The following is a 13,029-nucleotide window of genomic DNA, read 5'->3' on the forward strand; positions in this document are numbered from 1 at the left end:
TAATTAATATAATGAAATTTATCAATAATTAATATGGATAAAAAAAATAATACTAAAAATTTTAAGTGGACTATCAGTGTCTAGAAAGATAGAAATACATCACATCCTAAAAAAGTTCTCAAGCAGTAGTGAATAGACAAATATATCTTAAAAAATGGGGCTTCCCCCTTTTTAATTTTTTTCTGTGGCCAACAGAAAAAATAGGGCTTCAGTAATTGAAAATTAACATTAACAAAGTCAAAAGATTCTTGGAAATCAATAATTTAGATATTAATGCTCAGTTAATAATGCACTCATGTGTCTAGACTGGAGCCAATGACCGACACCAAATTATTCATTGGACCGACGGGTATATATATGTTTCTATTTATAAACATTGCATCTTAAATTATGTTCTCAGTCTCTCAGACGTACATACGTAATTGTTTTAAAAAATATTGAAATTACTTTTTTAAAAAAATATTTTTATGTTCTTTTTATATTTTATGCAATGGTTTTAAAAATTTTATGTTAAATTTTATAAAAAATACTACTACTTGAAATAGTAATTTTTAAAAATTGATAATTTTCTTACAAAAACATCATAATAATGTAATTCAAGTCCCAAAAATCATCATAATTTTTAAAAAATAAGCATATTCTTCTTTTACAAAGGAAAAATCGGTGAGAATTTTATTGATCAAAAGGAGATAATGTGTTTTTATACACATAAATTATCGGTAGTCTACAGAATTTTATACAGAAAAGATACTCTGCAAAATTTCATGCGCTCGAATTTAAATAATTCTAGCCAATAAAATTTTTAAGTGAAGATTTTTTTTTATTAATTTTAATTTTCTTAAAAAAATTAAGTGTTGAGGTTTTATTAAAATAAAAAAGGTAGTCACATGATTGGATTTCTGTTCCTCCAACTCTGGCTCCACTAGCAGTCCCCGCGATGTGAGGGCCATATCCTCAATTCGGTGGACACCCAAAATTGATGCTTTCTTGTCACTTACTGACACTTCCTTATTCTTAAATTTTATTTAATTCTTTTCTCTATGCTCTTTAATTCTTTATCATTAAATAATTAAAGTAATCGATCCAATATATATACCATTCTGTATAGGTCCTATTAATTTTGTTATTTTCAACTGGATCTTTAAGTTAAGGAACATTTTTTAATGCCGTTATCTTAAATTGGAAGCTTTGAACTCAATTAATTATTATTGGTCTTTATTCTAAATCTTTTCTTCTATATATTATAGGATTCCTTGAAATTGAATTAAATGGACTAGATACTAATAGTCTAAAATTGTAAGTAGAATTCAATTTAGGAGCTGTCACTTACCCAAAAAAAAATTGATGTTATTGGGTTACAAAAAATATACCAATTAAATTTTAAAATTCTAAATCAAAAATTTGTATACAAAAGCTTATAGTTATTCACTTTGTAAGCTCAAGAGTGCTTTGACCTAATTGCCATTATTTGCTCCGCTTTCCTTTCTCTCACTCTCACTCCCACTCTCACTCTCGCTCTATAAACAGCTTGGTCGTTGTTATTTTTTAGCTCCAGTGCATCAGAGTTGGTTAACACAAGGCCACAAGTTGGGACTTCCACAATGTCTGCTCCTGGATATGCAAGAAGGAGAAGCATTGCTTTCCTTTATCTACTTCTTGCAGTTTCTGTTGCACAGATTACCGTGTGCTCCTCTGCAAAGGTAAGCTCAAATTCCACTGTTTAGTTTTTCTTACAGCAAGTTATGGAATCAGGAATTCTGGTTTGGATCACTGCAGGTTTATGTAGTCTACTTGGGAAGCAAAAATGACGAAGACCCAGACGAAATTATGAAGCAGCACCATCAAATTCTTGCTTCTGTTCACGGTGGAAGGTCAGTTTCTGTAATTCATACTGCTTTGTTTCAGATTAATTTGGATGCTGTACATTCGTATGTTGGAAGAGAGAATAACATCAAAGAAGAATAGAATCCAAGGTTGAATTTAGATTTGTGATTTTCTCCCTTTTCTTATGGGAAACGACGAGCAGCATTGAGGAAGCCCAAGCTTCGCATGTTTATAGCTACAAACATGGTTTCAGAGGATTTGCAGCGAAACTGACTGATGAGCAGGCTTCTCAGATTTCAAGTAATTCAGAGTGATTTTCTCATCTTTCTCGACTTGTCTGTGTGGATTGTGGACCCCAAGGTTTATTTAAACCCATAATTAACTGGCCTGTGATATGGATGTTCAAATTAATTGACAGAAATGCCGGGAGTGGTTTCTGTGTTTCCCAATTCTAAAAGAAGGCTGCATACAACTCATTCATGGGACTTTATGGGCCTTCTGGACGATCAAACTATGGAGGTTCTTGGGTTCTCCCCCAGAAACCAAGCAAACATCATCGTTGGTTTCATTGACACTGGTGAGCACTTAGCACTCTTACCTTTCACAGTAAGCGTTGTTATGATTAATTCTACATTTTCTTCAATATTTCCTAAAGGCAAGTATTGGGTTTATTGGAAATTTCTCACCTCATTTCTTACCTAACTGGCAGAAACTCTGCCACTTTTTTTTTCCCCCTGTAGCATTTTAGTTGTATATGTTATTTCTACAAATTAAATCTCTACAATTATTTATTGTCTCTATTTTCTCTATTTCTCTCCGCATCTATTGTTATGTACACTGAATTTTGCCAAGATACATTTTCGAATTGCATCATTGAAGAATTAACGTAGATCATAATGTCCATTGAATCAGGAATTTGGCCTGAATCTCCGAGTTTCAGTGATGTTGACATGCCTCCGGTGCCACCAGGATGGAAAGGAAAATGTGAATCGGGAGAAGCATTCAATGCTTCCTCTTGCAACAGGTTTCTAGTTCAACCTTATCCTCCTCTTTATTAACTAAACTATTATTTCAATTCTTAAGAGACTAAAAAAGAACAAGCCTTATCATAGTTTCACTTCATAGGTATTAGTTTATACATAGGTCAGGTGTGTAATCTTTGGTTAATTATCCACGTGGAACAGGAAAGTCATTGGAGCTAGATACTACATGCGTGGGTATGAAGTAGAAGAAGGGTCAGACTCGGACATAAAAGTCTCCTTCAGATCTCCAAGAGATGGCTCCGGCCATGGCAGCCACACAGCTTCTATAGCCACAGGGCGGTACGTGTCCAACATGAACTATATGGGATTGGCAGGTATTACTGGTAGTTTGATGTGAAAGTTTTTATGGTACATAATATTTACTCAAACTTACGTTTTATATTTTTGAATTTTGTGTTAACTGTGTAGGTTTTTTGCAATGAATGAATCGCATAGTTCATAACTTGTGAATAATTTGACTTTTGATGCATACGCCAGGTGGAGGAGCTAGGGGAGGAGCACCAATGGCTAGGATTGCTGTGTATAAAACATGTTGGGATTCAGGCTGCTATGATGTGGATCTGCTGGCCGCTTTTGACGATGCTATCAGAGATGGGGTTCACATATTGTCTGTGTCCTTGGGTCCTGAGTCTCCTCAAGCTGACTACTTCAATGATGCCATATCTGTTGGGTCGTATCATGCAGCCAATCGTGGAGTGCTGGTCGTTGCATCGGCTGGGAATGAAGGGTATCCTGGTTCTGCTACCAACCTTGCACCATGGATGATCACTGTTGCTGCTAGCTCCACTGATAGGGATTTCACCTCCGACATCACATTGGGAAATGGTGTCAATATCACGGTAAAGATTTATCACACTGTCAGAAAATTTTTCATTACTACAAAGTTTATGTATAGCTTAAAGCATTGAAAGCAAACTATATTTAAAAAGATACTTCCATCTAAAACACGACAGGGTTCTAATTCGAATTAGTGTATAATACCAAATGATTATCACCCAAAAGGAACATAAAAAAGAGTGAGAGTTTGAATTCTTGGAATTTGTTTATTGTAAATTTTTTTAAAAGAATTCATGAATAAAAGAAAGAAACGGTTGAGTTGGAGACAAAAGTGAAAGTGAACCCATACACATTTTCACTGTTTATATCACTATCTCTTTAAACACCACAAAAACTTTACAATCAGAAGACCTTGAAATTCCTTACATTTACACGTCCACCTTCTAGATTTCTTCCCCCGCTTAACACTGTAAGAACTTCATAATAAGCAACTTTAAAAGATCCTGACACAATACATATTTCAAGGAAGGGTGCATTAGGTCCTTAATTATGAAAATGCTTTCGGAAAAGGAGTGAGGCATGAGTTTATGGGGCTAAATACAAATTCCAATCCCCCAACTTTGGTGTAAAATTTTCATTGAGAGAGCAACATTAAAAATGAGTTGATGATTAAGGGATTCAACTGAAGGGACTGATTTGTTAAGAACTAAATTGAAAGAGGACCCGGTTATCTGGAATCAGAATCAGGTTTTTCTCTGATTGTTTCACTGACAATTTTTCTGGATAAATGTAACAGGGTGAAAGTCTGAGTCTCTCGGAAATGAGTGCCTTTACGAGGATAATTTCTGCTTCTGAAGCTTCTGCAGGATATTTCACTCCTTATCAATCCAGGTGAAGCACAAGGTACTTTTGAATGAGAGAAATGTGCAAAGATCAATGCAAAAGGATGTTCTTATAAGTTTTTTTTTTTTTGGTCTTTTCTTTGTTTTTTCAGCTACTGTATAGATAGTTCCCTCAATAAGACCAAGGCCCAAGGGAAAGTTCTGGTGTGCCGACATGCAGAGAGTTCAATTGAGTCAAAGGTAGCGAAAAGTACTTTAGTGAAAGAAGCAGGCGGAGTAGGAATGATCCTTGTTGATGAAACAGGCAAAGATATTGCCATCCCGTTTGTGATACCATCAGCCATTGTTGGAAAGAGAACAGGCAGCCATATTCTCTCGTATATCAACAATACACGGTTAGTTTTTGAATTCTCTACTTTCCCAAAGGTGAAGATATATAATGTTCTGGAAAGAGAGAAATATAAAAGAGATGACAAGTACATGCTGTTAAGTTCTTCTATGTTGCTTTTAATCCAAATATATGAATGCGTTCAATTCTCTAATCTTACTTTCTGCCACTTCCATCCTCAATAGTAAGGCGACGGCAAGGATTTCCAGAGCAAAGACAGTATTAGGAGCAAAGCCTGCACCACGTGTGGCAGCATTTTCTTCCAAAGGCCCCAACAGCTTAACCCCAGAAATTCTGAAGGTGATGTACTCCCAGTAATATAAACAGAAATCCGACGTGAATTATGTGTGTTTCATAGTATTCCTAGAGGAATGAAATTCTGACTTTAAGGTAATTTTACGCAGCCTGATGTCACAGCCCCAGGATTGAACATCCTCGCAGCTTGGTCTCCAGCAGCCAAAAACATGGAGTTTAACATTCTCTCAGGAACTTCCATGGCTTGCCCACATATAACCGGAATTGCAACCTTAATCAAAGCTGTTCATCCTTCATGGTCTCCTTCTGCTATCAAGTCTGCCATCATGACAACCGGTATTACATTAACGATACTGTCTTTTTCTTAAGGTCTATATGACTCTCTTATAGAGATTCTTCCTCAGCACAGATAGAAATATAAAACTTTCCTTAAATTCCATCGGTCCCTGAGCGCCGTTAATCCAGGCGTATATTGTGCAACCAGAAAGAAAGAAAAATGATCAGTAGAGTGCAGAAGCTTTGCCGCTTCAGTATGGGAAACTAACTACTACTTTAATATGCAGCTACAATTCTGGATAAGCACCATGGATTCATCAAAGCGGATCCTGAACAAAGAAGTGCCAATGCTTTTGATTATGGGTCAGGCTTTGTGAACCCTGCAAGGGTTCTTGACCCGGGTCTCATCTATGATATACACGCGGAAGATTACCTAGCATTCCTCTGTTCACTTGGTTACAGCGAGAGGTCACTCCATCTTGTTACTAGAAACAACAGAACATGCGACAGGGCATTCAAATCTGCATCTGAGCTCAACTATCCATCCATCACGGTGCCAAATCTCAAAGACAACTTCTCAGTGACTAGAACTGTGACTAATGTTGGAAAAGCAACAAGTATTTACAAAGCTGTGGTGTCTCCTCCTGCAGGAGTTAATGTCACTGTTGTACCAAACAGGTTAATCTTCACAAGGATTGGGCAGAAAATCAACTTCACTGTGAGTTTCAAAGTTGCTTCTCCATCAAAGGGCTATACATTTGGTTTCCTGTTATGGAGGAACAAAAGATTGCATGTCTACAGTCCTTTAGCTGTCAGGGTTTCACCTGCAAAACTTGGGCTGGTCAGATAGCAATGCTTGTACATATTACTGAAGGCTCTATAGGAACTGGAAACGACCATTCATACTGAAATCTTGAAGTATTGTATAATCACTGCCAAAGTTACACCAAAGATATATGATGTTTGGAGCAGCAAGCAAGATGAACTGCAGAATAGAAGACCAGAACTGCTCTGAAAATACATGATCATCATTTCATTTGTCAGTTGTAACTACAGAACTTGGTTTTATGCCTTCTTCAGAATTTCCCATGTATCTAAATGGATGTGAGCGTCTTCACCTATGACTTGATTTGAGATTAAAACACTTGGCTGAGGCCAGTACAGTTCTGATTTCCACTGCACGCTTCTGAAGAATAAATGCTCAAATATAGTATTATCCATAGGACATTCGAAGCTTTTCTGGGGCATGAGTGACATATAACCTCTTCACTGGTGTAACCCTGTATTTATTTTTAAATTAGAATTGCCACATGATTAAAAATTCTATACATCTCGGAAGGAACAGTAAAATGCGACGACTTTCCATGAATCAAATTGAGTCATTCTTTTCTTAAAATAATTTGACCATCGAGTATGTACTCATGAGTCAAATATTAAACGACAATTTTGCTGCTTTCAATAAACAATGACTAAACGCATAGCCTTAAACACACACATAGAAGTTAAGAAAATAAATGATGGTAATGTGCCAAGCTATCCCAAATCTTCTTTTCAGGCACGTAGTTGTTTGTTTTGAAAATTGTAGCATATTTTTCTTCTTTGGCTAGCCATATTTTCTCAATGCATAACAAGTTTGATTATCAAAATCATACTGGTGCAAAGGCTTTTGTTAGTGAATAAGTCGGTTTTCTAATGGCTTTGGAAAAGAATAGGTTGGTTATTTTCTTAATAATTAACCATTTCATAATTATCTGTTAATATATTGCGTACTACTTCATTCGGGAAAAAAAAATCATCAATTTTCTTATTTTTTATGCAGTGATCTAGTCACAATAGTTAGCTATCCACCACTTTTTTTTAATGCTCATCCCAAGAAGTAATATTTTTCTGATCCCCTAATTCGATTTCTATTTTAAATCATACTGTCTCCATATAAATAGGATCCAACTGGGTGTAAAAGAACCACAAGTGAGCTGAGGGGTTCATAGAAATGGCATCTTCAAAAAGCTTCATTTATCTCACCCTTGCTAATTCTATTTTCTCTTGCTTTCCAGTGTTTTGCTGATGATCCTGCTGCTTCAAGTCCTTCATTAGTTGTAGATGCTAAATCTGGAAGGAAAATTCCAGATACCTTTTTTGCAATATTTTTCGAGGTATACTTGTTATAAATGATCTCACACACACTGAACCACATAAAGTAATATTTTTCTGACCACGTCAAGTTTTTTTCTTTTTTCTAAGTTGTTTTTCCTCTTTCTTAAAAATTATCTTTGAGAATTAACTCTGAATTTGAAGCTGGGGGTGCTTAAGTTCCTTTAAATATCTTCCCCTGGTCAGTTATTGAAGATGACTCAACTATATTTGCAACAGCAGAGCTCTCTTCCCCTTTTCTTCGCAATAAGGTCGCAATCAAATTGACATTTTGAAGGATACCCCACCAGGAGCTGGTCTTTCTAATCTTGGTTTTTGGGGGTATGGTAAGGCTTATTTGTAATGTTTAATCAATTAAATATCAATAATTTTTTTTATAATATCACTATTTTGACTCTACATGTTGTGTACGTGTGTGACTCTTTTAGAATATTGAGCAAGGAAAGCAGCATAAGGTGGCTTTTTACATGGCAATCCCAAAGTCCAGTTGATTTGAATGTTGCATCCGTACGTAGGAGATGGGAAAGAATTGGCTTCTACTAACATCAGGTAAATTGCAAAATAATTATAATTTTATATATTCAATATATGTGAATAATGTTTTACATAATTTAATGGTTTTCTTTTACTTCTTCACATAGAAAAGGTGCTCCAAAGTGGGAAAAAGTAGGATCTATTCTTGACGTAAGAGCATCAGACCATGATTCACGCCTTCAAATAACAACCACCAAACAGGGAATATTTTTGTTGGACCAAGTCTCAGCAATGCCTTTAGACACATATAAGGTTGGAAATTTTTAGTCTTAACCATTTGAAATTGAAATGAATCCTTGAAATTAATCTTTTTTTCTTTTTTAACTTTGTGTAACTCATTGTATTTTCGTTTCATTTAGGGACATGGTTTCTGAAAGGACCTTTTTCAAATGATTGCAGATTTAAAACCAAAATTTCTTAGATTACGTGGTATACATAGATAAAAATGGATCATGTAAAAATGATTAATCAATATAATTTCTGATATCTTTGTTATAATAATGGCTTTCCTTACAATGCATTAGGCGGCTGTTTCGTTGAAGGAGATTGCTTGAGAAATGCATTTAGGTGGAAAGAAAGCATTGGACCATAAGAAGAAAGACCTGGTCACTATAATAATGTGTGGGGCTACTGGACTGATGATGGCTTTAGATATTTAGAATTTCTTCAAGTATGTGGTTTTGATTATTTTTAATTACAATTTTTTAATATATTGATAATATATTTCAAACTCAACAGCTTTCAGAGGATCTTAATGCTTTTCCAATATGAATATTTAATAATGGCATTAGCCACCATGATGAAGTCAATACAACTGATATTTTTCCATTTGTGCAAGTACGAAGCATAACTCGCCTTTCTTGATAAATCATTTATTCTTTCTTAGATTAAATATCACTTTTCATTACTTAAATTTTTTTTTTTTACATAGGAAACTTTAGATGGAATTGAGCTTGCAGGAGGTCTAGCTACATCTTCAACCTTTTGATTTACGATATGTTGCTGATAGAAATGAAGATTGTGACAAATTTAACTAGTTGGAGAGTTACCTTAAATTCCATGATGGCATAAGGCGTACCGATCCAGATACAGAAATAATCACAAACTGTGATGCTGCTTCTAGACCTTTGGATCTGCCAGCTGATTTATATGACTTTCATATTTATACAAATGCTAGCCATATTTCCTCAATGTATAACACTGTCGATAAACAAAACCGTACTGGCCGGTCCAAAAGCTTTTGTTAGTGAAAATATGCAGTTTGGAAAAATGATGCGAAAAACGGAACCCTATTATCAGCATTGGGAGAGGCCGGTTTTCTAATGGGTCTAGAAAAGAAGAGGTCTATTATATTCTTAATTGCTTACCATTTCGTAATTAACAAGTACTAAACTTGTCAACTTATCGCTTATTATTTCATGTTAAAAGATTTAATTGATCTTCGTATTTCCTTTTTATGCAGCGATCATGTTGAAATGTCCTGCTATGCACCACTTTTTGCAAAAGTTAATGACCAGAAGTAATATTTTGTTACATGGTCATTAAGTGTCCTTTAATTATGTGCATGATGTGAGAGATTAAATTAATACTCCTCCGGTCCTTAATATACGACCCAATTCTTGAGTTGGTTTTGATTCTAAATATAAGACCCATTTCTTATATTTATCAATTTTCTCTAAATTACTCTTATAGATACTCTCTCAACCATAATCAAGTAGAAGAGGGAGAGAGGGTATTAAGAAAAATGATTATGGTGTTTTAGGAAAAATGTGTCACTTTTCTTATAATTAACTAACTTATCTAACTTTCTTAATCTAATCAAATTTGTTAAATGGGTCTTATATTAAGGACCGGAGGAGTATAATGAAAATGTCATGCAGTTCGCTGCCAGATGCAATCGTATTTGATTCTTATCGATATTACGCTATTGCAAGCTATTGGCTTCAACATTTTTTTCAGTGTCGAGTGGAGCAACGTATCTTAAATCGGTACTTAATGCTCCATCTTCAATCCTTGCAACCGCAATTACCTGGCAAAATCTAGTGGACAACAAGGAATATTTAAGAATGAAGGTAATAATAATGCATATCTAATTGCTCATCTATATACATATTAGCTATGCATAGGCGTCCTCCTATTCGAGACACTGATAGGTATTAAATCTGTGTAACTCTCGCAGTGAGAATTCGAATATGTTGTGAAGAACTGACTCTTTTATTAAATTCAACCCTATTAGTTTTTGATATATATGTGTGTATGTTTTAGTTCAAGAGATTATTAATTAGTGACATGAATGTGATTAATTTATAGGTTGTAAATTTCAACAATAATCCTCAAGTCAAAAAAAAAAAAATCAACAATAATCCAACATCTCTTGGCATTACGATAAATGGCTTGGATGGGAACGTGAATTTCACTGGCTCGAGAAAGATTGTACTGCTACTGTATGGGATACCGATCCCTTCGATGAGCCCAAAAAGGTGCGTCCCCTTCTAATTCTTTGTTTAAAAATATTATTGTCAGTCTCAAACATAGAAACTAGGGAAAATTTCACTGTAGGACCGCAGAAGACAATTAATCTCAAAGAACCCTCAAAACTTTTTGAAACCTCACTGTAGGACCAAATGGCCAATCTGATATTAATTCCACAAACGAAATGACGCTACTGCCCCTAGTAGGAGGGAACAAGTGCGGGAGAGTGCATTTGCAAGGGGAACTAGCTAATTTGCAGAATAAATACATATGTTCACACGTGGAATCAGTCCGTTCACATGTGGACTGGTTCACCTGATGAATGCGTCCGTGAGGGAACAAGTGCGGGAGAGCGCATTTGCAAGGAAAACTAGCTAATTTGCAGATGAAATACATATATTCACACGTGAAATCAGTCCGTTCACATGTGGACTGGTTCACCTGATGCATACATCCGTGAGGGAACAAGTGAGCAAGAGCGCATTTGCAAAGGGAACTAGCCAATTTGCAGAATAAATACATATAATCACATGTGGAATCAGTCCGTTCACATGTGGACTGGTTCACCTGATGCATGCGTCCGTGAGGAAACAAGTGCGGGAGAGCGCATTTGCAAGGAGAACTAGCCAATTTGCAGAATAAATACATATATTCACACGTGGAATCAGTCCGTTCACATGTAGACTGGTTCACTTGATGCTAAGGGTAGTGGCGTCATTTCGTTTGTGGAATTAATATCAGATTGGCCCCTTGGTCCTGCAGTGAGATTTCAGAAAGTTTTGGGAGCTCTTTGAGATTAATTGTCTTGTGCGGTCCTACAGTGAAATTTTCCCTAGAAACTAAGCCAAAAATTTGTTTTGATATTAAATACAAAAGCTTAGCTCATTTTATCTTTTAAATTTACATAAACAGAGATAGTTTCGAAATGATTTAAGAAAATATTTTAAAAAAATCAATACGCATTTTCTTATAAGTAATTATTTTAATTTATGTAATTAATTATTTAATTCTTATATTTAGGACATGAGGAAGTATATTATTAATATATATATACTCCTCCAGTCCTTAATATAAGATCCATTTAATTAATTTGATTAGATTAAGGAAGTTAGGTAAGTTAGTTAATTATAAAAAATGTGACACGTTTTTCCTAAAACACCATAATCATCTTTTTTAATACCCATCTCCCTCTTCTACACTTGATTATGATTGAGGGAGTATCTATAGGGGTAATTTAGAGAAAATTGATAAATATGAGAAATGGATCTTATATTTAGGACCAAAACCAACTCACTAATTGGGTTCTATATTAAAGATCGGAGGAATATAATATCATACTTTTTCCCTGGTGCCCTCTGCGGATAGTGCGGGCAGAAAGCCCACTGAGAATCCTGGGACAAAAATGGTGGTCACACTTCCACCTAATTTAGTTACAGCAATGATTGCCAACAAATATTAGTCCAAATAGAAGGGATTTGGATACCTTAAATATTATGTCTTAGGTTTGATCTTTAGGATGGTATGTATGAAAAAAAAAAACACTGTTAAGAAGGGTAATCGCTATGGCATCTGATAGTACTCTAAGAGATTAGTCTCTTACTATTCGGATGAGAGGATATTTTGGGCAATAAAAAAAAAGTTACCGCAATTGATTTGCCAAAATAATTAAGGATAAAGCCAAAAAAAAAAAAAGATAGATCTTCAGATTGTTTTTTGGGTGATAGACCTTCAGATGCTTTTAGGGAAGGATATAATAGGCTATTTGCTTGAGGTGGTGGTAGTTCATTTGTATCAGCCGTCAGTTTCAATTTGTAAAACATTATTAGGGACCAAATTCAAATTGTCACTCAGATCGATTTTGTGTAATAAACTAATAATTGACCATTGGTATTTTTCTTTATAAGATTTTATTTGACTTTTATTTTGATCTTAAATATAAGATCCTAATTAACTTTGTCTTTAATATTTATATATTTTTTCTTAAGATAGTCATTCTAATAATGGTGGTTCTAGTCGATAAATTTAATTAGTAAGGATATTTTGAGAAATATAACACATATTTATTATAAATAACTAATTTAACTTATTCTTTTAATCTATTCAAATTAGTCAACTAGTTCTTATATTTAGGACAGAAAATAATATTATTTTAGATTTAAAAAAAATAAAAGAACTCTCGCTAAAATCTTGTGAAAAGAGAACGTTTTTAAAGTTTCGTTAAAATATTAAAAAATAGTAATCATCGTTAAGTAAATATTGGATTTTATCCCAATTCCCAGATATCTTAATCAAAAGAACGTGAATATATCTGTGTGTGTGTATTCTCATAACCAATAATCTGTCAAAACAAAAGAAAAAAATCCTATGCATGCAAAATGCTTAAATTGGATTTTTTTTTCAATTTATTCATCGATATATCTTTCTAAAAACAGATTGACAAAAAATGTGACAGTGATAAATTAAACTG

General features: G+C 34.5%; 1 protein-coding gene and 1 pseudogene across 1 annotated transcript; both read left to right on the forward strand.

Moving 5' to 3' along the window:
* Positions 1-1,564: 1,564 nt before the first annotated feature.
* LOC114733450 (subtilisin-like protease SBT3.5) lies at positions 1,565-6,726 on the forward strand. Its single transcript, XM_028920918.1, has 12 exons — positions 1,565-1,700; positions 1,777-1,871; positions 2,027-2,124; positions 2,243-2,401; positions 2,737-2,848; positions 3,009-3,181; positions 3,345-3,706; positions 4,441-4,535; positions 4,639-4,881; positions 5,060-5,174; positions 5,279-5,465; positions 5,693-6,726. Exons 1-12 carry the CDS (start codon positions 1,602-1,604, stop codon positions 6,253-6,255), a joined length of 2,301 nt encoding a protein of 766 aa, XP_028776751.1. The 5' UTR covers positions 1,565-1,601; the 3' UTR covers positions 6,256-6,726.
* LOC114733436 (alpha-L-arabinofuranosidase 1-like) lies at positions 6,504-9,613 on the forward strand (annotated as a pseudogene).
* The last annotated feature ends 3,416 nt before the right edge of the window (positions 9,614-13,029 follow it).

The sequence above is a fragment of the Neltuma alba genome, unplaced genomic scaffold (genome assembly GCF_004799145.2).
Source record: "Neltuma alba isolate B1F8T4 unplaced genomic scaffold, ASM479914v2 tig00012998_pilon, whole genome shotgun sequence".
Lineage (NCBI taxonomy): Eukaryota > Viridiplantae > Streptophyta > Magnoliopsida > Fabales > Fabaceae > Neltuma > Neltuma alba.

Coding starts and splice junctions, on each gene's coding strand:
- LOC114733450 (XM_028920918.1), top strand. CDS start 1,602: ATGTCTGCTCCTGGATATGCAAGAAGGAGAAGCATTGCTTTCCTTTAT. Junction 2,402..2,736: donor CGTTGGTTTCATTGACACTG/GTGAGCACTTAG, acceptor CCATTGAATCAG/GAATTTGGCCTGAATCTCCG. Junction 3,707..4,440: donor GAAATGGTGTCAATATCACG/GTAAAGATTTAT, acceptor TAAATGTAACAG/GGTGAAAGTCTGAGTCTCTC.